Source organism: Ciconia boyciana, chromosome 2 (assembly GCF_034638445.1).
Source record: "Ciconia boyciana chromosome 2, ASM3463844v1, whole genome shotgun sequence".
NCBI lineage: Eukaryota > Metazoa > Chordata > Aves > Ciconiiformes > Ciconiidae > Ciconia > Ciconia boyciana.
The window spans coordinates 4,274,966-4,300,988 of NC_132935.1; the positions used below are offsets into that span (position 1 = coordinate 4,274,966).

At 48.2% G+C, this 26,023-nt stretch overlaps 1 protein-coding gene across 5 annotated transcripts; it reads left to right on the forward strand.

Annotated features, from left to right (window-relative positions):
• The first annotated feature begins 357 nt into the window (after positions 1-357).
• On the forward strand, positions 358-26,023 carry GPR20 (G protein-coupled receptor 20). 5 transcript variants are annotated; one of them, XM_072851142.1, is made up of 4 exons: positions 358-479; positions 14,071-14,167; positions 23,875-23,962; positions 24,481-26,023. In XM_072851142.1, the coding sequence occupies exons 3-4, from the start codon at positions 23,942-23,944 to the stop codon at positions 25,561-25,563; spliced, it is 1,104 nt and encodes a 367-aa protein (XP_072707243.1). In that variant the 5' UTR covers positions 358-479; positions 14,071-14,167; positions 23,875-23,941; the 3' UTR covers positions 25,564-26,023. The 5 variants fall into 5 exon arrangements, with proteins under 5 accessions (XP_072707243.1, XP_072707245.1, XP_072707246.1 ...); XM_072851144.1 differs by lacking the exon at positions 23,875-23,962 and having other exon boundaries at positions 24,481-26,020; XM_072851143.1 differs by lacking the exon at positions 14,071-14,167 and having other exon boundaries at positions 440-479.

The following is a 26,023-nucleotide window of genomic DNA, read 5'->3' on the forward strand; positions in this document are numbered from 1 at the left end:
GTGCATACAACCACCAAATGTGGGGGAAGGCAGGGCTCGTGCTCCCAGTTAGGGTGCTGGTGCAGGTGGGAAAGCAGCTCTCTGTTCAGATGTGAGGGTCAGGCCTCCAACATACCCATGTCCAGGTAATGAACTACACCCAGGGTCAACGTGGGCTCCATAATCACCCCTTCTTTCAGCGTTAGCCCCTAAAATCTCCCACCGCTGTCTGCCCACATCACAAAAACTCATCTTCAGCTCATCCTCACTCCTCTCCCTTTCCGACCCCTCCCCTCCACCCTGAAGACATCCTTTTACCAAAACGAGCTGTAGAGGCTAGAAAAGACACTGACGTCAATGTAAAAGTAAACCAAAGAGGTCTGGTTCCTGTATCATCACTGTGCTGGGCTGAGCGCTGGGGATCGAGTGCACGGTCGCTCGGTCGAGGAATCTGGGAGCAGGCTCAGGGATCAGCAGCTGAGCTTTCTCATTCAGGCTGTGTAAGTACCGGCTGCGGCATGCTTCGGGCTGGGAGAGGCGGGCAGGCAGAAGCGGAGAGAGGGAGGGAGCTTCACCAGCTGCAGCTCGCAAAGGCAGCGTGCTCAGGTCCTGACCGGGCTAAGAGTTTGGAGGCATGCAGACAGGGATGGGAGTCCTCGCAAGCCGGGTCTAGAGCAAAGCACGTGGGTTTGGATGCGGTTTGGCTCCACACAGGTGAGAACAGCACTGGAGAGGAGGGTCTCCTACGCCAGGTGCTGCAAGGGTAGAGGAGGGTCAGGAAGTTTAGGGCTGGTGCAAAGGAAGAGAATGTCTCATCGAGGGAAATGTGGGTGTTTCTAGATACTGAAGTGGTCCATTTGGATGCCAAAGTATATTTGTGCTGGTCCATTATCTCAGGCCATGAAAAAGTGGTCTGAGAGGGCTCAAAATGAACTTTATAATATAGGGTTAGGAAGCAGAAAACTTTCCTCAGGGAAACAGTATGGAAATGTCCTTACTTTGGGTGCTGTGTGGATGGGGGAAGCAGCCGGGCCAGGGCTGGAGTGGGTGAGAGGGATGAATGGCCCCGCTAGCTCCATCAGCAAGTTGCTGCCAGCTGAGACATGTCCAGCCACAGTATATCATATAGAGAACATCTCCTGTCGTTTACGCAAACTATACTCAGTGGCAGAGTGTGATGAATTGGCAATGCGGCCCTTCGGACTCATTTCAGCTGTGTTTTGGTAACATGAGGCGCCTTTTCTTCTAACATTTCTCACATGCCAGGGCCAATTTCTCTTCTTCAGCAAAAAGCCAACCCTTTTCCTGAAATGGCAGCTCCTTCAGTAAAGCTAAAACTCCCCCATTCAGAAATAAAAAAGAGTTAGCATACAAGTTTAATCCCTATTACGTGCGCGTGACAGTCCCAATTGAAAACCACTGGGGCAAATGCCTCTGTCGCCTGTGATTAGATGCAATGCTGCATCTCAGCTTGCTCTGTGAATCCCTCCCTGAGCAGACGAAAGCCGGGCAGCCATAGAAAAGAGGCAGAAATGCCTACCACCTCCATGTTATAGCATCTGCTGGCACAAGTGAGGGCAGAATCCTGCTGTTGATGGAAACCTCTTTACTAAGAAATTTTTCTATCTATCTCCTTTGCACACAGAAATCTCTGCCAACCCACAGCTGGAAAGCATATTTTCTTCTGCCCCACTCCTTTCTTACACGGACACATGGTAACTTAGCAGTGCAATTGAGCAGCTACTTTATTAATCAATCGATTTCAGCGCATTTTGCTTAACTCTGCTTGAGCCTCCTTCCCCATCTTCCCACTGCGTTGAGATAAAATACAGACAGGGAGTCATTTCTTCCCTCCCTGCAGAGCGTAAAGGCTCCAAAATCACCCTACAAGTCTTCCTTCCCCCATTTTGAAGAAGGAGGCAAAGGCCAAGGAAGGAATTGTACATGAAACATCTTTCACAGCACGTTCTTCTGAAGGCAGAGCAAGCAGAACGGGGGAGGCTGCTGAACAGAGCAATAAATCCCACCACGCGCACGTACAACACCGCTGCAGCTCTGCTCCCCCCTACGTGCATCGTGCCCTGGGAATGACGTGGTTCCTGCAGGGATGCGGGCTGTCCTGCCCTTATGTCCCCTTTCAGGGGGGAAGACCAAGTCCTGCACTCCACCTTGTCAGAATGGCTGTGGGATTTTGCCTGTCTGCATTTTAATGGGCTGGAGACACATAAACAGGGATGTTTAGCAGACAGGTGCTCAGCATGTTCAGGGAAACCTCACCCTTTAAGGAGATGTGAGTCCTGGCATCTAAAAACAGAGAAATCCAAATTCCTGAGCCTTTTTTAAAGTGGGAGACAAAAATCCCCCATGGGAGTAACGTTCTAACAAACACACAAAGCGCACATTGTTTGGACTTCCCTTTGCACCATGGACTGTTATAGCAGGTTTCTATAAATGCCTAGTTGCTGGGTTTAGGGTGAGGTGAGACAGCCTAAATGTGCATGTTAGCAAACCTCCTGTGACATCTAAGGTAAAGTCTACAGCCACTTCTGAGGATTCGCTGCTTCTTAGCAAGGCTTTCTGTAAATATTGTAAGGATCCTGCCATCACTTCTTGCTCTCTCTTTTACCTCTCCTCCAGTTTTCATAATTGCATTTTAATTTGTAGCTTTTTGCTGTAGATCTTGCTTCCGCTCAAAATGACTTACTAAGGATAGCTGAGCAAATCCTATTGATGGCTTAGCAGAGAAACATTTGCCATCCAGTAAGTTCTAGAGAGGCACGGCAGAGTCCAGCTAAGCATGACAAAGTCCAGAGACAGGAGTAGTTGTGCTGAGGTGAAGGGTGAATCAGGGGAATAGAAAAGTGAAGCCCAGGGTCAGAGTAAAGTGGATCAGTAAAGCTGTGTGGGTCAGACTGGACTAGGCTGAGCTGACTGTGACACCCAGAGAAATGATGTCACCCATCAGGATGATACTAACCGGGGATGCTGCTGTTCCGTCTCAGCGTGATATTTACTGGGATCAATACGCCATTAGTGTATAGACACAGAGGAACTGAATTCTCTATTACCTCTTATGCATAATCCATAAAGATGTGCATCTCATCTATCACAGCCTCAAAAGCACCACTAGAGCCATTATCACACAACAGAAAGGATGACTTCCACATTGGTGCAAAAAGATTTACTGTCAAATATCCCCTCCTATTCATGGCTCCAGCCACCTTCTCTACAAATACGTGCCAAAAAGATGGGGCTCTGGGAAATGCCCCTGAGGCTAACAAACATGGTGTATGGCTCCTAGTGTGGTGGTCCAGTAGACAGCTCCCCATCCTTGCATACACTGAGGTTATCAGCCCTTTCTATGGGACACCTGGAGAGATGGATTTGGGTCTCTTTGGGGAGCTGCCCCATAGTGAAGCTATCACAAGTAGGCTTTGGCCTCATGGATGAGGTTGGGGATGCTGTGGAGGTTTGCTGAAATTCTGTTTTATCCAGCGCTACAAACAGCTGCAAAGACCTACGTTAGAGTAGCTCGTTCGCCACAGGTAGGCATGAGCAAGAGGAAATGACACTGAGCTCTGAGCATGTGGACTCACACAGAGACCACGGCAGGCGTTTGTAACCCACCAGGGTCCTCTCAGAGTGACGAATCCAGAAGGATGTAGTAAAGTGGGTACCCAGAAGGACGTAGTAAAGTGGGTACCTGGGCACAACAGGAGAGGACACTGAGGCAGGCTCAGCAGGGTGACCAACTTCTTGTATGTCATGACAAAAGCATTTCTAGCATTCAGGTGCAGAGGATGGGAGATTGCTGGTGGACAGCTTACATGGCAGAGCGGTGGGCACAGACCTCTACTGCGCAGAGCCAGTACCAGCCCCTCCGCTCCATGGGGTGTTAGGAGCACTGTCTTGCTGGTCTGCCTGCTCTCCAGGAGCTGGCTGACGGGCAGTGCAAACTGAACAGGCAGAGCACACTTCCCCCTATAACCAGCACAGCCTCACTTGTCGTTACCCATCTCAGCAGGGAGGCCAACGCATTAGCAGGCTTATTAGCAGGACATTTAGCCGGGTGCAATTTCATCCTCACCCCGAGGGTCCTCTTCTGGAGGATGGAGAGAGAAAGCTGGGTTGTCATGCCGGGTTTCACCTTCTTGGCACTCTCAGAGTCGCAGTCCCCCAGCAGCCAGGCTGGCTCCTTTTGCCTTGGTTGAATATGCCAAGCAATACATCTCCGAGAAAAATCCAGGCTGCCAAGCTGTGTTATGCTGTCTCCAGCTACCAATTATGCAGATAAATTGATTGTCATTAGAGTGATGAAGTAGCAAATAAACTTTCAGGAACAAGGCAGCCCATTTTTCACACACCAGCCTCAAGGCTTCCTGCTGCTTTGATCAAAAGCACAGAAAATTGTCTCCGGGCTGCACTGGTGTTAGAGACACAAACTTGTGAGGGCTGGAACAAGCCAGTGAGGGACAGAGATTTATAATACACCAATAACCCCACATTTGCGCACTGTTGTGCAAGGCAGGTTGAGCAGATACTTTCCGAACGGGTCAAGGGCTGAGTTGTGGAGCAGAGTTGCACAGGGCAGGGTTGCATAGGGTAGGGTTGCACAGAGCAGGGTTGTATGGAGCAGGGTTGCACAAGGTACAGCCCAGGGAAACATGCTGCCCCCAAGGTACCCCTTCTCCCATCACCCACAAAGGGGTTTGGCAATGTTGGGAGTAGTGCATAGGCGTTTCCCACCCCTGTCTCAGCCACGCAGATTCAGGTCAGCAGCACAGAGACTGTTGTCACATCCCACTGTTGCGTGAAGCCACCATAAAGTTCACTCCGACCGGCAGCCGCCTCGGAGGATACCCAGGACTGAAATAGCAAGGGGCAGACGTCAGAAATCAGAGTCACTGGCAGGAGAGGGAAAGGAAGCGGAGTCGTGCTGTCTCTAGCCCCTGCCTAGATTAGGTCTGTCTCATACCAGGGCTGTTCATCTCCCACTCACGACAGTATTAAGTTCACCCAGAGAATCAGAGCTACTAAGACACTAGCAGTAATAAATCCCAACGGTATGATTCCTCACAAGCAACTTACCTAGGAAAGTGCATGATTATTTTAAATGCACTGATTTATTAATACACTCAGGACGGCTCAAGCCACTAGTTCTTGCCCAAGGGAGTTCAGCAGTGGAGCTCAGCATCTTGACTCACAGTATTGGGACTGATATATGACTAGCTGTGATCAGATGGCATATCTAAAAATACAGAGCCTGCGGTTTATTTTTCTTGGAAAATGGAAAGACACCCAAAGAAGCAGAGCCCAGTTTAGCAATCACAGCAGGCTGGATTTTTGCTTTAAAGAAGCCAGCAGAATTTGCCCAAAAGAAGGTGCCACTTAGGTTGTGTTACAGCCATGGGATTAACCTGTGGCTCTAGCACCATGGGGGGATCCTCCGGCTGCCCTGGCTGCTGCTGTTGCTCTCACTCTGTATTACAGAGGGCAGGAATGCTGATCACACATCCTTGCCCTAGGAGACACGAGCAATGGGATTCCTCTGACCCAAAGGAGGTCTCTACACTGGGACCACTGGGAACTGGGCCGGTCATTTAGTACACACCTGTACTAATGAACTAAGCTCTGCAAGATGAACCCGCCTTGCACCATTCCCAGGGAAGCTGCTGCAGACATCTCTGGACCTGTTATCAGGTCTGCCTTCACTCATCTCCTCTCTAGACTAAACAAGCCCAGTTCTGCTGGTCTCTCCAGTGGGTCATGTTTGCTGGACCTCAGCTCATTCCCACTGCTTTGGTTTGGATCTTTTCCAAGGCAGAGACACATGCCCCTTTTATTAGCCCATTTAACACTATTTATTACATCTAATAGTGCTTTTGTAGAAAAAATCCCTCCAGGTGACGCAAAGGGCATGTCAAATAGCACCTTGCAGCACCTCCTAACATGACAAAGACTGATGCTATCGGTAACAAGATGAAGTTATGGAGACAAATGATTCAGCAGTGGCAGGTTGAGCTTTTGCTCCTGATAAAAAATTTGGTTTGAGGCCATAAATACAAACTGGAGTTTGTATTGGCCTTGGCCTTGCCTCCATCACGCCATCCATTGCCCACGCCTCAATGAGTTCAAGGCCTCCTTGATAACCAGCAGTGACCATCTGTCCCTGTCCATAACCTCATCCCAGGCAGAGAAAATATCCCCCAGGATTTCTGAACCGTCGTGTTTCCACCTGACTCAGGTCCACAGCAGGTTCCCTCTGCCCTATGTGAGAGACAAAGGGGTCCATGATCCTATAGCAAAACCCACCACCACCACAAACAGTGCCTGCTGGATTCTGCTGCCCACCCATTTGTCAAGAGAAAACTGATTATTCTGGCATTGCACTTTCCAGTAAGAAATCCCTTTAAATCACACATATGATTCTCTCTTTCCCTTTCTGAAAACTTCTCAGGGCACTTCTGCACTTTGTGCTTAGAGGGGTCATTTTAATGATAGGGAAACTGAGGCACCTCCCTAGAAAGTGTTTTTTTCTCCCCGATGAGGCCCCTCACACAGAACTCGCCACGGGAGCAGGGACCAGAGCTGTAATTCCAGGCAGCTGAAAACACAAAGGAAAACACCCTCTCCAAAATAACAGGCAAAAAAAATCAGCAAATCTACCAGCCTCTTCCAGAGGCAGCAATTTTAGGAATCACTTGTAAACAGGCAGCAGCAGCAGAGTGGTTGTGGGGTTTTTTCCTCCCCAAATGGGGCCCTTTCTTTTCTTCCTGTTCCTATAAGGTTTTTCATCACTGTGGCATTTCCTACGATAATCCGTCAGATTTATGCTGCCCTGTTCCAGGTCAGAGCATCGCTGAGCTCTGTGCATGTCTAACAAAAGACAGCCCTGCCCTGAGCCATTCAAAATCTCTACAAACCAGACAAACAAAGGAGACAGGAGAGGAGGATTAGCATGTTTGTGGAGAGAGTGCAGGGAGAGGATGTCTTTCTCTAAAGCCATTTGAGGAACGTGGGTCCAAAGACCAGATTTTCTGAGTTGCAGGTGTCCTTCCTCCCGGGCTAGGCTGGTCATACAGCAAAGGACACCAGCCATTAAACAGACGGCCGTGGGAGCACCCCGCTGCCCCTTGCCAGCTTTGTGTTTGCTGCTAAATCAGGGCAGGTGGAGGTACCAGACTGGTCCCCTAAGGTTCCCACCACTTCCTTGCCATGTGTTTGTGAATGCCCCTTCTGTCTTCTGCAGCCACACAGGGCACAGTGCACTTTGCATTCAAGGTTTTCCAGCTCAGCCCTGCCACGCTTTGCTTCCCACCTCCCCAAATGCAAGAGCAGAGTGCTGAGAGCTGCCTGGGAGCTCTCTCAACCACCCTCGAGCTACACACCAGTGCAGCCACACCAAGCGTCCTCCCAATTCCTGCTTTGCAGCCCTCAAGCCAGAGCTGGGCAAGAGCCGCTCCTCCCGGCTCTGACCTCCCCGGGGCACATGTGCCCAAGTGGCACCAAAGCCCTGGCTGCCTGCGTAGCTTTCCTCTCCAAGCACCAGTGTCCCTATGTGCCCAGTGACAAACAAATCCGGCAGGAAATACTTTGCTGGGAATGGGGAGAGCTCTGCAGTGAGGTTGTGACACTGGACGTTGTGTTCTTGGCAATTAGCTCCTGAAACTTTGAAAAAATATCAAGAAAAGTACAAGAGGTGGCTGCTGGCCAGAGCTGGGTTGGGGGGCCAGAAAGGTCAGAGTGGGACCCTGCAAGGGATCCCAATGCGGATTGGATCACAAGGGGCAGCTGAGACACAACATGCCTTGTTGGGTGGCCAAAGGGTCTCCATGGCTCATTTTGTTGGTGCCTTGACTGAGGAACCTTGTCAGCAACCTCAGTTGTGAGAGCTGTGGTGAACTGGGCAGACTGGGATGGAGAGAGGGATCCTGATTCACCCTCACAGGGTACATTTTATACCAGGACAGGGCACTTCCAACTTCACATTCCTTCTCATGCAAAAACTGGAGAAAGGCAGGACCAATGGATGTACTCCAAACCAGTCACCCGAGAGAAACCTCAGGGTCGCCCAGAGGAGCAGCTTGCTCTTCATGTCCTGCAGACATCTTCATTTCTCTTTCAGCTCAGCAGGTCCATCAGCAAAATGCCATGGCCTGGGGAAAAAAATGGAGGGGGAGGCAATGGTCAGAAAAGTCAATTCCCAAATATGTGGCAGGCAGGCAGGCAGGCAGGAAACTGGCTCCTACACACTTTCTCCCCCATGCCTGACTCACCCAACAGGAGCCATGACTGTCATCTGGGAACCACTTGTCTTTCCCTGCTCCTCATCAAACAGACAAATCGCGGCTGGATCCCATCAGCAGAGGCCCCCATATGGTGACTGTCTGATCTCCCTCCTTGTATAAACACACAGATAGGGAGCCTGTTCAGAGGCAAGGCCACACGCTAATGGTGGCCTCTGCCCTTTGCAGTCCTCTGAGGACAGTGAGTGACAGCCCAGCAAGCACTGTGAAGTGCCTGTGATCTCAAGCAGTTGGCAGGGGACGCCAACTGCTCTCTGCTGAGCTTCTTATGTCAGGTAGGTGCAGCTGCCTCTGGGCCCTGCTGAGATGCCATTACAGAGGCAGCTGGACCATCTTTTATGGCTCACCACAGCCTCTGTTGCCCATGCTGAGAGTCAGGCAATCAGCCCTGGGGGTGTTGAACATGACCAGGGGCAGTGGTCCAAGCCCTCCTTCTCCAGGCAGAAGCAGCTCATGTTTCTTTGCCTCTTTGGTGTTTCTGGTCCAGCACTGCAGGAGAGGGATGCAGATTCTGTCTAGGGCTCAGTGCAGAGGGCTCTGATCTTTCCCTACAGCCCCTCCAGCTACCACCTTAGGCATACCCATCATGAATGTTTCAGGGTTCAGATCCCAAAGGAGTCTCTGATTTCCCAGATGTCCCAGCATGGCATGCCTGGATCACCATGAGAACAGCAGAGAATGACCTCTCAATAGCTCAGCAGCTGAAGCTCCTTCCTGCACTGGTGATGGAGCAGGACTGAGTGAGGGACAAGGAGCAACCCTCAGCCCTGACCCCCTGTGAACTCCCTTTTCTCTGCAGACCCTGTTGTGGCCACCCAAGCCTCTCTCTGCCACAGGGTTGCTGCACCCACCTGAATTCCAGCATTCCTGCAGGGACCAATTTTGACTCAGCTTGAGTAAATGGAGTTCTGCAGGTTCAAGTCCAGCCCTTGAGCTCCTTCCCATGCCTGTCCACAAGGCCTCCCACCCTTGTGCCTCACTGGCAAGGAGATTGCCACCCACAGCACAAGCAGGACCCAAGCTGGATGTAGGACAAGGAGTCAGGGGTTTTCCCTGGCCCTTCTCAGCTCCACCAAATCAGAATAGCTACAAGTTGTTCCCAACAAATATCGGCTTCTCTCCCCTCTCCTCACTGTTGGCAGGGGGCTGTAAAACTTAGGGCAGGTGATTTCATCCATCAGGCAGCACCTGCCAGATCCCTGCTCTGCTCTGTTATGGTCTCCGGAAGGGCTGGGACAGAAGCCAGTGTTTTGTTCCTTGTCCTTTGACAACGTTCCCACACTGCTGTCCAAGGCTCTCCTTCCAGGGGAAGGCAACGTACGTCCCACTCATTAATGATAAGGAAGAGTGATGAGATTGAAGCACAAGCCCCTTTGCAAGGAGGGAAATTCCTACACATTTGGGGAGAGTCTCAGTGTCTGCAGATTTTCCCCTAAACCAAATGCCATGCGGTGCTTTCCTGGCAGTTACCCTCTGTAAAAGGTGACTTCTGGAGGGTGGTCCAGTGCAGCAACTTCTCCACCCTTGCTACATCTGTGGGAACCTACCCGGTTCTCTGGGTCAATTCTGAATCTGATTCACAGCATTCCACAATAGTCCTGGAAACTGCAGAGAATCAATTATTCAGGGCTCATGGGCAGTGCATATCATAGGGACATATATTAATGTTTTCCAGCACGTATTAAGGCCTGGGGATCTTCTGAGGCAGATTTACTAGAAGGAAGAGTATTTGGGGAGGGTGAAATAGATGTAGACTCTCCTCCATGCCATTAACTTTATCTGCCATGGTTTACTCACCTGACAGGGAACAGAGCCCATCTACTGTTGTCTCTCCATCAAGCCTGCAGCTACATCAGCTGGGCAACCTTCCCTGCAAGCAGTCTTCTGAGGACAGGCTCACATTTGTGTGTGGTTGTTGTGACTATGGGCATTACTTGCTCCCATTTCCCCTTTTGGTTCTCCTGCCTCCTGGTGCAGGAACAAGACAGTGGAAAAATGTCTCAGGAACACATTTGTTAGAGGGAAAATGGGAGAATATTCAATGGACGTGGCCTGCGGGCATGTGAGTTCATTTTCTCTGAAGCAGCTGATAAAAAAGATTTCCCAGACAGCTCAGTGAAGGTAGCACCCTTTGGTGTCCTCCATGTAGTGAGGATCCCACACTTCAGTGTCTTCCATGCAGTCATGACCATGGTTGAAGGCTCCTCAACTTTCTGAGCTCTGATTCCATCGGGTTTGGGTCCAAGACCTTCTTGGGTAGAAGCTCTCCTCTGCCACTGAAGAAGAGAATTCATTTCTGAGAATCTGTTCTGTATAACAGGGGCTAAATCCAACTTCCAAAAAAAAAAAACCAAAACCCAGGCATGTTTAGACACCAGGTTCTGGTTTGGGTCCTTACAGAGTTGGTCAACAGAGACATCTTGAAAGCTGATCCAGCCATGTGCCTTAAGCCCATCTCAGCAGTGCAATAGTTTGTTACGCTGTACCCAATCTCAATCTATTCTCCTGCAGCAGGGGATGAAAGGACACACAGCTCCCCTTTTTAGGGCCACAAAAATGATCAGAGGGATGGAACACCTCTCCTATGAGGAAAGACTGAGAGAGTTGGGGTTGTTCAGCCTGGAGAAGAGAAGGCTCCAGCAAGACCTTATTGCAGCCTTTCAGTACTTCAAGGGGACTTATAAGAAAGATGGGGACAGACTTTTTAGTAGGGCCTGTAGTTACAGGACAAGGGGTAATGGTTTTAAACTAAAAGAGGGGAGATTCAGACTAGAGATAAGGAAGAAATGTTTTACAATGAGGGTGGTGAAACACTGGAACAGGTTGTCCAGGAAGGTGGTAGATGCCCCATCCCTGGAAACATTCAAGGTCAGGTTGGATGGGGCTCTGAGTAACCTCATCTAGTTGAAGATGTCCCTGTTCATTGCAGGGGGGTTGGACTAGATGACCTTGAAGGGTCCCTTCCAACCCAAACTATTCTATGATTCTATGATTCTATGATTTTTGAATAGGGCTGGAAAAATATACCCTTCTTCTAACAAGAACTGAGAAGACATGTCCCCAGGTTGGTGTATGATATCAGACTTCTGACAACCTCCTTCAGAGCCATCTGGCCTCCTGCTTTGCTGCTCTTTGCCACAGAAGACTTTTAAATGGAGCCCTGACCCACATCTATATTACATGGTGCAGTTAAGGGATTGCTAGGAATTATTATGGGCCAGTAGCACCCTTCCCTGCCATAACTATTGTTCCTTCTCCTACATGCTAATTTCTGCAGAGTCAATACCTTCTTCCACCTACAATCTCAAGACATTCACTGCAACATTTAATACTGTTGCATATTCAGCGAACAAGCTTGAAAATTTTCCACTTACTAAAGCTTCACTTTTTTTTCTTCCTTTCCCCCTCTCTCTGTGAGGGTGATAAATGACTGAAAATCAAGAGATGATAGAAGCTCTTCATTCATCAGCTATGGTTGCAACTCCTCCTGAAGTCGAGTGTGGGAACCGTGTCTGGGACAAACCGTGGCCCTGAGCCCGGATGTGCCTTCTCCTCCTTAACAGCAGCATCTGCTTCCCAATATGGCATGCTCTGCACTATCTCAGGCACAACTTGAAACTTTGCAGCTGTTGCCACTCCGAGTCTAGCTCTAAATCCAGCAAGGAGAGAGAGGCTGTGATAGTGGGGGAGTGCAGGGCACTCATTATCCTGTGCACAGGGATGGGAACAAAGCTCACATGCGTCATGCAGAAGCACAAAACCAAAACAGTCCTTGCATAGGAAGGGCTGGCCAGTCCCAGAGCTGGTGAACAGAGCACAGGTACCAATATCTCATCCTGGAGAAAAGACTTCTCTTTCTTTCAGTCTTGCATTTGTAACTCCAGCAAGCTATTCCCTAAGTACAAAAGTTTTGTTGACAGGCTGGGGGAAACTTAAGCATTTGCCACCATAGGCAATAAGAATGATAGTGTCCAAGTTCATTCACCCTGCCCAATGTTGGACTATAGGTTGGTTTCTTCGCTTTTGTTCTTCCCCCTGTTCAACTCCCAAGATGGAAGAAAGTGAAGGCAAGATTATTACCCAGACAGGACTCATGGATGCCCTCCAATCACACTTGCTTTCCAAGTCATAAGGAAGTGAAAAGAAGATGAGAGCCCAGGCACGTGCCTGAGCTGGAGGTCAGTTGTGAAAGGCTGGATGCCTGGATCAGGGGCCACATAAAGTCAAAGTTCCTGAAATTGGGGGAAGAATCCACCCCTCAATATGAGGAAACTCAAAACAGAAAATCAATAAAATAACTAGACAAAAAAGATCAGCTCGGTCTTCCTGGGAAAGATAGAATGGTGAAAAACTAATTCCAGAAAATGAGGTCAACCTTCTCTAATAACCATAGCTACTGTTTGTGCTCCAGTGAGACATGCATGTGTGGAGTTTACCTCTCCTCTATTTATGGATTTGGCCTCTTGACCTGGAATTCAATGCCTCTCAGTTGATCCTGTCATGTTGTGACGAGCCATATCCTGCATGTTTATTGCATTGGCACCAGTGTTGTCTTTATCTAAAGGGTGAGGGAAAAGAGCAGTCCAGGGCTGACATTAAAATCCAGCATCCATCCTCCCTGTCCTTATAAACAATTAAATTTGATGCAACTTCTCACTTTATTTTTTTCTGCCTTTTTCACAGAAGGGACCTCTAAAGCTACTGTAAACCCTCCTGGAGAGAACATCTGTGCAAGCCCCACAAAAGATGGCTTTTTTGGTACCCGATTTAGAGCAGGAAGTATCCCATCACGAGGCTGGACTTTGGGGGACTTGGGAGATTTGAGTCCTTATGGCATTGGCCAGCGGAGACATCTTGAAAGCTCATCTGGCCATGGACTTTGAACCCATCTCAACAATTGGATAGTTCATTATGCTTTGCCCAATCTCAGTCTCTTCTCATGCAGCCCAATGTGAAGGGATACTTAAATCCCCGCTCTGAGAGGGACCTGATACCCACAATGACTCTACTAGCAGTAGGGAAGGGCTGTATGAGGATGGAGGAACATGTTGGGGGGCTCCTCAGTGGAACCTCAGACTCTCCATTTCCACCCTCGACTTGTCTACACTCAGTCACTTCAGCCCAGTCCTTGGAGAGATCTTGTTAACCCCTCTCCCAAATCACTGCAGTCACCAAAGTGTGCAGGGTCACCCTTTGTCTTCCTGTGCCAGGTTTCTTCTCAGGGTCTGGACAGCTGGCTTGGTTCAAAGCATGTCACAGGCTTTGTGGCATTTGGTTCAGCACCTTCCTGCAACTGCCAGGCATGCTTGTGTCTAATCCCAGTTCATATCAGGAAGATGAAGAGAGAGGTATTTTCCTCTTGTGTCACACGGTGGTGGCTCAGTAGCATTGCAGTGGCCTTCAGCTGGCAAGTTTTCAGCAAGGAGATTTTGTTCCCACAGAGACATAGGAAAATTGACCCAGGGAGGGGACAAGAGCGGTGCAGCAACATCAGTTTTAGTTTACTAGAGATGTTCAGGCATTAGCACTGTGAGGAAGACTGGAGCCCTCTTTAGCGTTTCCAGCACTTCATAAATTTCAGAGAGATTTAGGGCAAGGAGCCAGATGTTTGGGGAGAAATTCTGAACACTAAAGACAAGTGGAAATTTTTTTTTTTTTTGGTAGTGTGTATTTTTTCCCATTAGTTGCAAGGCTATATTTAGAAGAGAGGGGGAGAGAGAGAGCACGAGAGAGAGATTAGGCATTTCTTAATATTCTGTAGTCACTCCAGTTGTTCTGCTTGTAGGAACAGATGTCTCTTCCCTGGGGTGATAGCATTCAGGTCCACGAGGAAATTTTCTTACCGGCAGCTCCTCTAACATAGAAGGGAGATCGGGCCAGAGGTAAGTCAGTCCATCGTGGAGGAATACACTGCAGGGACCGTTGCAGTGAATGCTTTGGGATATTGGTCAGAGAGAAAGGGGGGGCATGGGATCGGAGAGTTGACAGCAGGGGGCCAGGAGGGAATTGCTGGAGACTGGACCCCAAGTCCAGAGTGGAAAGCGTGGCTATTGCAGCAGGGAGCCCTGGCAGGGATGGCAGTGGAGAGGGTCCTGCGCCGAACACGTGGAAGAGCAGCTCGGGAAGCCCCTGGCTCTGCCCATGCGGCAGGTGTGGAAGTTCATCAGGAGGTGCGGGACCTGGAGAGCCAGGCTGCACCGGTGACTGTGAGGGGCTGTGAGGGGCTTCCTCCGCTGTGAGCTTCTCTGCTTTTGGGTTTTGGGGCAGTGCCGTGATATTTGGTTGTTTCCCAAGGAGATGGGGGCTGATGAAAAGTGTGTGAAGGTACTGGCTTTCCCCCCATTGAAAAGTGCTATGCCAGCTCTTGTGAGAAGTGGGGTGATGCCTTGTTTGTATCTGTGTATTCCCAGGCATAATTAAGTTTTGGGGAAATGCAGTCAGGGAGGTTTTGTAAGCCAGGAGAGGAGATGGTGCACTGCCTGGAACAGGGTCAGTTGCAACTGGGGATGTTTTACCTCTGTTTGGCCACGTAGCAGGGTGTGAGCTCAGCTCTAGGAAAGATGCTGTTTTCTTTCTCTGAATCCACTTGCTGGGTCAGTCTAAGGAGAAACAGATCCTTTCCAAGGTCCTTAACCAGGTCCTTTCAGAAATGCTCCCTGCTTTCATAGCAATACACTCACCAACAGCTCAAAGTTTTTTCCAGGTTAACCTGGTTAATCCAAAATTTGCAAAACCTTGAAGGTACTGTGGGGTCTGTCTGCACAGCACAGTGTCATATGTGCCTAGCAAAGGAAACCACAGATACCAGTCTCCCAAAGGGTTAAGATCTGGTTATCCATCCTGGGATGCCTCAAAAAATGTCTGCTCCCTGACCAGATCTCTCATCTCTCTGCATTCCCTGGGCCAAGCCCAGGCATAGTTCTGTGCCTCAGTTTCTCCCCACAGCCAAGAAAGCAGCACAGCTCCGCTGGGCTGCAGAGCTGCATCTATGGTGGGCTGGTCTGACCCCTCTCCCCACTGTATTGCCCCTTTGTCCCTACCTGCATTTGTGTCACTCCATTCCCTGTGCTCCCTGGGGTGTGAGCATTGCCTCTTCTGTCCTGCATCCCTGGGCCATGCAGGACCCCTGGTATTCCTCAACAGCAAACCTCTGTTGCTGCTCTTCCCCCACTGTCCTTCTCAGGCTTCTTGCCAAGGGACAGAGAAAGCAGGCAGCTGAAGGCAGAACGAAGGAAAAGTGCTCCAAGATTGCTAAATTTGCAATTAAAAATCTCCTTTTCAAAAGAAAGCAGCAACGTGTAGGCCAGAAGTTGCTCAGTTTAATCTCCCATGATGTTTTTGCACTTGCCTGTGAAGTTCCTGTATGTGCCCATATGAAAATTTTCACTGCAGGGTTCTCCTTGTACACAGCCACAACAGCTATTATTCCAAACTGGCATTTCTAGCACTTTGTCCCAAGCACCCTTGAAATGCTAGATGGATTACTGTAATCCCAATAAAATCAAACACATTTCTCTTGTAGTGTTACAACCTCCCAAGAAGACAGGCACAAATCCATCCCTCCTGGCTGGATCTATAAAACTCCAAATCCATGTTTCTTTCCTGTTTTAGCTTTCTAAAAAAAATTTAAACCCTCTTGGAAAAAAATTTCCCCCCAAATATGTGCTTTCCCCTCATATTATACTGGTCCACAAAGGACAGAGAGGGATACACACAGGAAGTCATGCTCTGCTTTCTCTTACAGTATTAGAGCTAGAAATACGCATCTACTGCAGAGGTGCCACTCCATGCTCTCTTGTGACAGATGACACTTGGTGCTAATCCTGATAGGCTATGAGATATTGGTCTTTTAAATGCTAACAGCATGATTTATAGAGTATTCACCAAGACAATATTTCTGGCACTCCAAGGCCAAGATCTGGTAATGCAGAGAAGAGGGACATGAAAAATGCAACGGTATCAATAAGGTATTGTAGACGTCTAAATGTTTCAGGAGACACTTTTCTATTGAGTGTGGTATAAACAAGCAAGTGGAGGTGTAAAGCCTTTATTAGCGCTTCTAAGGTGACCAGTACTAGCAAGCCTCATCAGAGACGTGCTGAAGGACCTCTGAGTGCCCACCACTGCTGAGTGCACTTTTGCGGGTCTGGAGAGGCAATGTATGTACAATCCCACTTCTTTGTTTGCTTGTACATGTACATCTGGACTCCTCCTTTTAAAGGCTGAGGCATTACTGCTGCAAATGGGCATAGAGGAGGTATAAGCTCATAAGAAATCTGCCAGCGCATGAATTTCCTGCTCTGTGTATCTTTGGGAGCTTCCATATTTTCCATGCATGCTCAGGACAGGGCTGGGGGAGGACCATACAGATCTTTCCAAGTTTTAATAGATTGTCTCTGGGGTGTCCAGGACTGGTGATCCGTCACCTGGTTTTAAGCAGCAGGTTCAAGCCTAGATGCAGAGAGTGAGCATCTGGGCCAAGCCGAGTAGCCTCCCTCCCATCCGCGTCACTTTGCTCCGTGAAGAAGAGGAATGTAGTTCGGAGAGTTGTGCTCTCCCTCTTCTAACTAGCAGTGATCTTTCATGGCCTAGGGTGACCTGTTGGACTAAATAATTGCTTGGGCACCCACAGGCTATTGCTTATTCCAAACTGAACCAGGCAGCTGGGTCCCTTACTCACATAGGATCTGATTTTGGCCTTAGGCTTGCTGGGGAGCATGGAGTCCACCCATGTGCACACACAGTATTGAACACAGCATGGTGCATGGAGCTCAGATCACAACTCACAGCAATACCCATCGCCCATCCACAGCAGGGTCCTGGAGATTAACAACCACGTAGGTGGGCACATCAGGCAGGAGGCAAATGGATCAACAGCCCATCAGCAACAAGAGCCCAACAACCAACATTGCATTAGCCTCCATACATCCTTAGGCCATGATTGCTTAAATGGCTTGAAGGAGACAGCCCCTGGCCGTGCCTGGGACTGGACATCCAAAAAGTCAGTAGGGGGGTGTTAATCACTCTTGCTGTTGTGCAAAGTGAGTTCACGCCTTTCCCCTTCCAAGCAAAGGCCGTAATTCAGCACATGACCATTCAAACCATTGGACAAGGTAAGAGTTGCTGGCCATCACGCTCTTCATCGCACAAGGGCAAACATGCTGTGTCTGACCAGTGCGTACACCAGGCAATCAGCTATTGTCTATCCCAAGGCTGGTTCTTCATGAGGAAGATAAGATTTGGTGTAAATCTGAAATTATTTCACTTTACGCAAAGAATGAGAGGCAGGCAATGCTCTCCCTTTGCAAAGAAGCCATCCAGCCCTGTTTGCAGTGTTTCAATGCCAAAGCAATTGTGAATTTGCAGGGAATAAGACCTAAATTAAAGGATGTGTGGTAGAGAGTGCTAGCAAACTCCTTGCAGGGTCATATTAAAGAAAACAAGGATTGTGCTCAGTGCCTATTTATGTGTTTGTCAGCTCTTATTTCCTCCGTCCTCCTAATGTTTTTCAATCTGTTGGCTAAATTCAACCAAAGTTTGGCAGAAGGGAAAGATCACCTCAATTTTCAGGAAATTAGGCAGCAAAGAGAGGAGAAAGTCAAACAAGTGTCAGAGCCAAGGGAAGAGCTGGAACGTGAGTGCTCATTAAGGCAGCCAAGTGTCCACATGGGAAAAAGTTATAATAAGCATCTTAACCAGGGCAAAGCATTTATCCAGCCCTGTGAGCCACTGCAAGACATGAAACCATAAGAAAGCAGGTATCATTTAATCTGACACTCACAGAACTATGTGTTTTGTGTCTCCAAAGCACCTTTTATTTCCACAGCATTGGAGGGGAAGGAATAATCCAACTCCGGACTGGGTTTGACCATTTCCAACTGCAATTCCCCAGCAGTTGAGTGTTTCACACACTCTGTCCAGCCACCCTCAGACCTGGAGGCTTCTAGGAGACATCAATGCCTAGGAATCAAGTGAGAGCAGAGATCTGATGCCTGCAGATATGGGATCTTCCCCACCCTGGGAATACCCCCATTTCTGCTTCAGGGTGGGATCTTTCTCCTCCAGACATTAGCTCCCTTCTCACAGCCTGAGGGCTAGATGGGCACCAGCTTTTTCCTTTCAGCAGCTGGATTCATTCCCTTTCACTCCCTTTCTTCCTCAGTTCCCACTGTCAGCAAACCCAACCTCCCCAGGCTGAGCATGAGGCACACAGAACAAGCTCTACCACATATAGGGCAAGGCCCTCGACATGCACAAAAACACCATATTTGGCCAGTTTGAGCCAGAGTTGAGTGAGAGCTTGCCAGAAGGAGACTCATACAATTTAAACTGAAAGAGAGTGAGTTTAACCCTTCATTTATAAATATGATAAATCACCCAAGGAACTTTAAACACGGAAAGGCTGCAAAACTAAACACATGCTGCTGCCATCCCAGGCAGCAGAGTAACACTAGCAGGCAGGACAGGGTAAGGGAGACAGAGGGGATGATAGAGGAGCCAGGTTTCCATATCAGTTGTTCTGATTCAGGACAGGAAGATGAGGAAAGCTGAAGCTGTTTATACTAAATAACACTCACTCTCACTTGTTAATGTCCTTTTCATCTTTCTGATCCCAGTGCATGGCTCTCTTATTCTCTGTTTCTGGGTCTGCATGCAGAGGTCCTATCTGCACACACCAATAAATAAACCTTTTGGAGAGCGGTTAGGACAAAGCTCAGTTGCCTGACCTGCCTTTTCTTTTGTAACTCATTACTTGAATTGCTGAGCCAGATCCAAAATTCCCCCAGGTCAAGGAAGCAATCCCCATTGACTTCAGCAAGTGAGGCTTAAGGGTGAGGCTTAAGGCTGACGCTGAGCTAAAAGTTGGGTGGAAAGAAACACAGAATGATCAAGAATATCCTCCTGGGGCAGTCGTAGCACTGCACTGCCCATGCTAAATGAACAAGTGTGATGCCAAGCAGCAAGCGAGCGAGGGAAGAGGCTGCAGGACCTGGTTTCAGCACAGCAACCATCTGTTTCCTATTTGGCCCAAGAACGATGGAATCAGTTGTGTCACGCAACAATGAGAAAGTATTTCAGAGCAAGTCCCCCTCTCCCAGTGCTGAGTAGGGACCTTTATCAGAACAAGGGAAACCAGGTCAACCTCCAGTCTCTGTCCCTCCCCTTATCCCATTTCTACCCAGATGCCTGCTGTACTTTTAAGGAAATGCTACCCACAGTCTCACAGGCAGACAGACAAAATCCAGCCTGAGAGGTATAATATAACAGCATAGGCCAACTGGCGCAGTCAGACAGCACTCAGAAGGATGCGTGTTTACCCATCTTGGGCTTTGCAGACTGCCAGCTCCAAGAAACAGGGATTGCATGGAAATCTGGGGGATTGAGAGCTGAATTAGGCATGAAGAAGGCTGAGCTCCAAATTCTTTGAAGATTTTAGGAAAGGGGTTAGCACAGGGGCTATTTACTCTGTAAGCAAAGGTGACAGTGGTTCTTGTAGCTCTGCATGAGCTCATGCCATAGCTGCAAGCAATAAATAGTGCGAAATATAGCAAAATAAAGGTTTGCAAAGGCTGCAAAGCTTCTCATGTATTTAGCCATGCCCCCCACTGACTGCTATATGCCACCACTCCATGGTGATGGGTAGCTGAACCGACTCACTTTAACACCTGCATGAGTATTTCTGATGGCAAAGAGAGAGACCTGGATGGTGTAATTTTTTGACTGGGGGGGCGGGGGGCAGAACTGGAAATCTTTGGAAAAGTTTGCTTTTCCTCAGACACGAGGTCACGCTGCCATTCTATGCCTTGTTCAGCCTGCTGCAAAATGGGGCAATGTACCTTTGTCAAGTGCTTGGAGACCCACAACGGAAAAACACTTAGTAGCTGTTAACCAGGGGTTTGGTCCAGCTCCATCTCATTAAAAGCACTCAGAGGAATGCTATTGCTTTGCCAGTCCAGCTCTCCATCCCTTCTGCTTGTGAGCCATGAGAGGAGGGCAGTCCCACAAAGAAAGGAAAAGGCCATTTACCCAAACATCCATCAGTAACAAGAGGAAGACTTTTCCCACTGCAGCCCAAGAGGCAGCTTTTCCACAGCCTGTCAGTGAGGAAATCTTCAGAATTACTTAAATTTGTTTCATGTAGATGCTTGGATTTTGAGTCCAGACAGGGCAGCGATGGAGTGGGAAGAGACAGAAACTAATTCAGCTCCTCCATTGCATGTTCAATTTGGTAAACAAAATGCTACTTGTTTTTTAGCTGTTTACTATATCTGGAGTTTATTTCACTGCCCATGGGGCTCAGTGGAAGAGGTGACTATGTAAGCCATCGCACTGTATATGCTGATGATTTTAATTTCTGTGTATGGACAGTACTCATAGGGAATCCTTTTCTGTTGGTCTGTAAAGTGCCCTACATACCCCAATAGCATTGTGAGGATGAGCAACATCTGAATGCATTTTGAGTTACTGATTTCGCTGAGGCAGGAAAGGAAAAACGTAAGATGAATATCAGGTGTTTGTGATAAAGGATCTGAGACAGAAGAAAAATCTCCCAGAGGAGGCAAGCTACTAAGAAGATGTCAAATCAGAGCAAACGGCCAGTGTCTTAGAATTACAATCAGAAGACAAATGCATTCGCAACTAAATACACTCTATTGCATGCTAAGGGATGGGATGGGTGATTTTGTCTTCTCCCCTTGCTCAACTATCTGTATGAACACAGATATACAAGCTCACACTGCACTCGAGGAGCAACAGAGTCTTTATTTCTTGGTTTGCACTGGTGCAGTGGGTTCCGCAGTGCTCCTCTTGACAGCATCTGCAAAGAGAAATCTGGGAGCAGATCCAGGCATCTGCTCATTTCAGTTTGTTTTTGTAATTAAAGACTGAAACAAACAAACAGAGAAGATCAGATGGTGAGAACAGTAGAAAATCATCAGAAAATGGGCCAGCGTTCTGCATCCTCCCCATGCATCTTTCTCAGGTGCCAGACTTCACAACTCCACTACCTTCAGCCAGTCTTGGGTCCAGTTTTTCCTGTTATTCACTGACAGCATGCTTGGCACAAAATGTAAAGAGACAAGACCTTGCCCCAGGAGTCTGCAGGCTCAATCAGACCCAGACAAAATAATGTGAACATGTGTGCTACTTTGGCTGCCACCAGAGTTAAGGGCAGGGTGAGGTAATCTGGTCATTCCTGAAACACAAGATGTTCTAATGTCCAGTTGCTGCTGGAGACAGCCTAAGTGCAAAAGTGGACAGAAGTTAGGATTCCTCCTCTTTGCCCAGCAGTTCTTTAGGACATTACAGGTGGTCTGACCCCAGGCTTCAGGATTTCAGTCCTGCAGCATAATCTGGCACTGGGTTTATTCTCAGGAGGGCTTTATGGTTGAGCACCAGCCATTCCAATGGACAATCCAACCACTTGGGCTTGAGTGGCTACCTAAACAGAACAAATTGCCATTTGATTATAAATATCCTTCCAATTTCAAGGATATTAAAACCCATCTTTTTCTTTCACACCACTTCCATAGACTAGATGAGAGGCAAGAAGAAACTAGAGCAATCACCACACTCCAGGCCAACAGACCTAAGCTCCATCGTGATGACAAAGTCACCTCTCCAAGAATTTCCAGAGGGAACTTCACAGCAAGTCTTCTAAATTCTCAGTCCTAATCTCTGCTTTGGCCCAACAAATGTTCTGCTTTATGCTCACCTGGCTTGAATGAACCATACAGAGTAACCACAACTAGACTGTAGCATCCCATGAGGACTATTGATCTTGAATGTTGACCATTTGCCAAACATACTTCATTCCCAGCCCTCTCCAAAGTGAGAAGAGGCAGGAAAGCACCCACACTTTGGTCACTCAGTCCTCCACAGAAGCCTGCCTGGCCATATCCTATGACCTTATTCACCAGTACAGGCTGGGAACTGCTCTACTGAAAAGGACATTGGTGGTATGGTGGATCTTAGGCTGAAAAAGAACCAGCAAGCAGCAAGCACTCATTGCAGACAAGGCAAAGTACATACTGTGCCACATTAGGAGGTTCATGGTCAGCAGATGGAGGGGAATTATTACCTCCATCAATTCATCACTGGTGAGGTGTCCAGTTTGGGAGCACTCTGTTCAGGGGAATGCTGAAAGACAGGAGAGGGTTCAGCAGAGGCTTTACCAGGATGGCAGGGATGCACTAGTACAGCCTGAGGCCAAACAGCTGGAAAGTGGCTTTGCAGAGGACTTGGGGGTCCTGGCGGATGCCAAGTTGCACATGAGCCAGCAATGCACCCTTGTGAGAAAGAAGGCCAACAGCTTCCTGCATTGCCTTAGGAGGAGCATTGCCAGCAGGCTGAGGGAGGTGATCTCAGCACTGGTGAGACACATCAGGAGTGCTGTGTCCAGCAAATGCACAGACACTTGGGAATCTCTTCTCCTAAATCTCAGTTCCCCAGCTCTTTATCCCAGAGAGCGGGAAGCCTTCTGCTTTTGTCAGGAGGTGTGGAGGAGTTCAACAGCTTGAGAGTTATGGCTAGCAGGGATTTGTAGTTCATTAACCCAACAAGCAAGCTTTTAGTGGCTGGGCAGGAAAAGCTTTTAGTGGCTGGGCTTTGGCACTTGTCAGGCAGGCTCAGAGCTGCTGTGATGCTCTCTGGACCCAGTTAGGACTGTCCCTGCAAAATATTTGCTTTTGGCCAGCAGGAACTCTCCTGAGGATCCACTTTTCACTGGAAGGCTTCTGACCTAGGTAGCTTCTTCCTCTGGTTTCTACAGGGCCACCAGCAGCTTGGAGTATCTCACAGGCAATGTGACACCTTCGGTCCATCCTCCCAATCCCCATAAGCAGCAAAAAGGATTAGTGCAAGCAGAAAGCCAGCTGCCAGAGGATGGGGCATTCTTGGGGGAGCTGGATATCCAGACCCCCTTAGCAATTCAAGCCTTCCTCATTGAGACATGCAGCCCAGGCACACCGCAGTTCCTGTGAGCACTGGAAGATGTGTTTGCAGCTCCTTGTCTCCTAGCCCTTCCGCACTTGGCTCTTTGGTAGCAGGGATTTCAAACCCTCATAACTCAAGTCTTTCAGCATCATTCTCTGCTGATTCAAGCTGATTTTTTTAACCTCAAAGTCCTGCTCAGCTGCTTTGAGATATTCCAGACATTTTTCAGCCATTTATTTTTATTGCAACCAGCCAAGTTTCTGTATATATTGGGCTTTTTTTTAACTTTTTAATATACAAATCAGTTTAAAATAGTGTGTAAGTCAGGAATGATTTGCAAATTAAACTGTCAAACCCTGGCAGGAGTAGCGGCTGACGCCCTTGGTTTGAAATCTCCCGGCTGCTGTTGCTATGAGTACAGATCTCTAGAAGATGCCACACAACCTGCTTGTGCTTTCCTGGAAAATTCAGCCATCCTTTGATTTTAGGAAAATCTTACAGTTCTTGAAAATGCTGCTGGATGTAATTCTCTAATGGGATCACCTGGCCAAGGGAAGGGATGTGATATGTTAGGAGTCAGATGCTGGGGCTATGGCTGTGCTATATGTCAGGCAAATGTCTTCTGGCTGCCAGCACTATCCTTCTCCCACGGCAGGGCAGGAAGAGCCTCCAGTTCGGACGAAGCTGCTCCAGTGGAGGAAGGACTTGAAAGAATAAGAGCCATGTTCAGGAAACAAGACTTGGTAGGAGCCGCATATTGGCCTGACCCTCCATGTCACAGCGGAAAATGGCCTGTGCTCTCCATGAGCATCAATGCACCCTGCTTGGACTCAGTAACCCCATCTATTTCTCTGGGCCATTTGCCACGTGGCTGGCTCAAACATGACCATGTGTAGGTCCCTGACTTTCCCTTCTCCTTTGCTCCCCTTGGCATAGTTCACTTCTCTGTTCTTGCTCAGGCCTTAAAACCACTTTTGCACAGGGCAGAGGAAGAGAAATTTGAAGTGGGGATTGTGTGTCTTCTCCAAAACATGCATCTGGAACCACTGGAAGACAGTAATTGTAAACCCAGCTATTTTTCTAGCGATTATTGGTAATCCCATATTGACAGATGAGATGCTCATCTGTATATGTATATGCAATATGTATAACTACTGAAGATGTACAAATAAGTTGGTTAAAATGTTCTTAGGTGACAATATTTTGAGCCCTAAGGAATGCTGACATACCCGTCAATATACTTCTGTTTCTTCTCTTCCAGATCACTGGGAAGTCAGTGACCATGCCGACCTCCTCCACCCAACTGCCAGCCCTTGACTCTATCAACTCCACACAGCAACCCAACTCTAGCATCTACTTGTTCTCCAACTTCATCCACCCTGACAAAGAACTCTACACAGAATTCTACAACCTGTGGATTGCCCTGATGGTAGTCAATGCCATCATTTTCCTGGTGGGTGTTGTGCTGAACAGCTTGGCACTGTACGTCTTCTGCTTCCGTACCAAGACAAAAACCACCTCTGTTATTTACACCATCAACTTGATTGTTACTGATCTCTTGGTGGGCTTTTCCTTGCCTGTCCGGATCATCATGTTCTATAGTGCAGGGGACTGCCTGAATTGTTCCTTGGTTCATATCTTTGGCTACTTTGTCAACATGTACTGCAGCATCCTCTTCTTGACGTGCATCTGCGTTGACCGCTATCTGGCAATTGTACAGGTGGAGGCCTCACGTAAATGGAGGAACCCCACCTGGGCCAAGGGGATCTGTGTCTTCATTTGGATCTTTGCTACTGTGGTGACTTTCTCAATCCTGACCATGGCAATACAATTTGCTGCATGCTGCCTCTCCAAGATTCTGGTCCTAATGGTCTGCGAGTACTTCTTCCCCCTCATCATAATCATCTTCTTCACCACCAGGATTATGTGTGCTCTGTCCAAGCCCAGCCTCATGCACCAGAGTCGGGAGAGGAGAATGAGGGCTGTGCAACTCCTTATCACCGTCCTCATCATCTTCATGATCTGCTTTACTCCTTTTCACGTGCGACAGGTAGCAATCTCCATCAACCCAGACATGCCCCATGACGTCAGCCTCCTCGTCTACCATGTGACAGTGACTCTGAGTAGCCTCAACAGCTGCATGGACCCCATTGTCTACTGCTTTGTCACCAATAACTTTCAGTCAACCATGAAAAACATCTTCAGGAAAACCGAGCCAGAGCAAACCAGTGTGGACATCCTGGGTATGAACAAGAACTCCAAGGGCTCCAATGCAATCATCGCCTTCTCAAACACAATAGGAAGCTCTGTGAGCTTGCCATCACCAAGCAGTGTCCAGATATAACCCACACCTGATGGGACACGCTGAAGTAAGCCAGTGTAATGATGCTGGAATATTGCTAGGATGCATGGTACTATTGTCTTTGACCTCTTTAGTTTTTAGGCTGAGGTTCAGAATGACAGTGGTGGAATTTATTCCTCAAGAACATTGTGGTCTGTTTGGAAAATGGAACTTGCAGTGCTGTTAGTACCAATACAAAAGAGAGTCTATTAATTACTGTTCCCAACAGGAAAGTTTTCTTTGTATTTTAATACAGACATTTTGCTAGCAACAAATTCTTTACTGTGGTTTTCTTTTTCTGTTTGACATCGTAATGTGACACTCCTAGGATGACTTAGAAAGCAGGAAATCTCTATTTTCTAGGAAAGCTTTTGGGCCTTGGGCATGTGCTAAGGAGTAAAGGGTAAGAGGGATGTTTCCAGAGCTATCCACTACAAAGATTTTAGATGCCAATGGAGTGGGA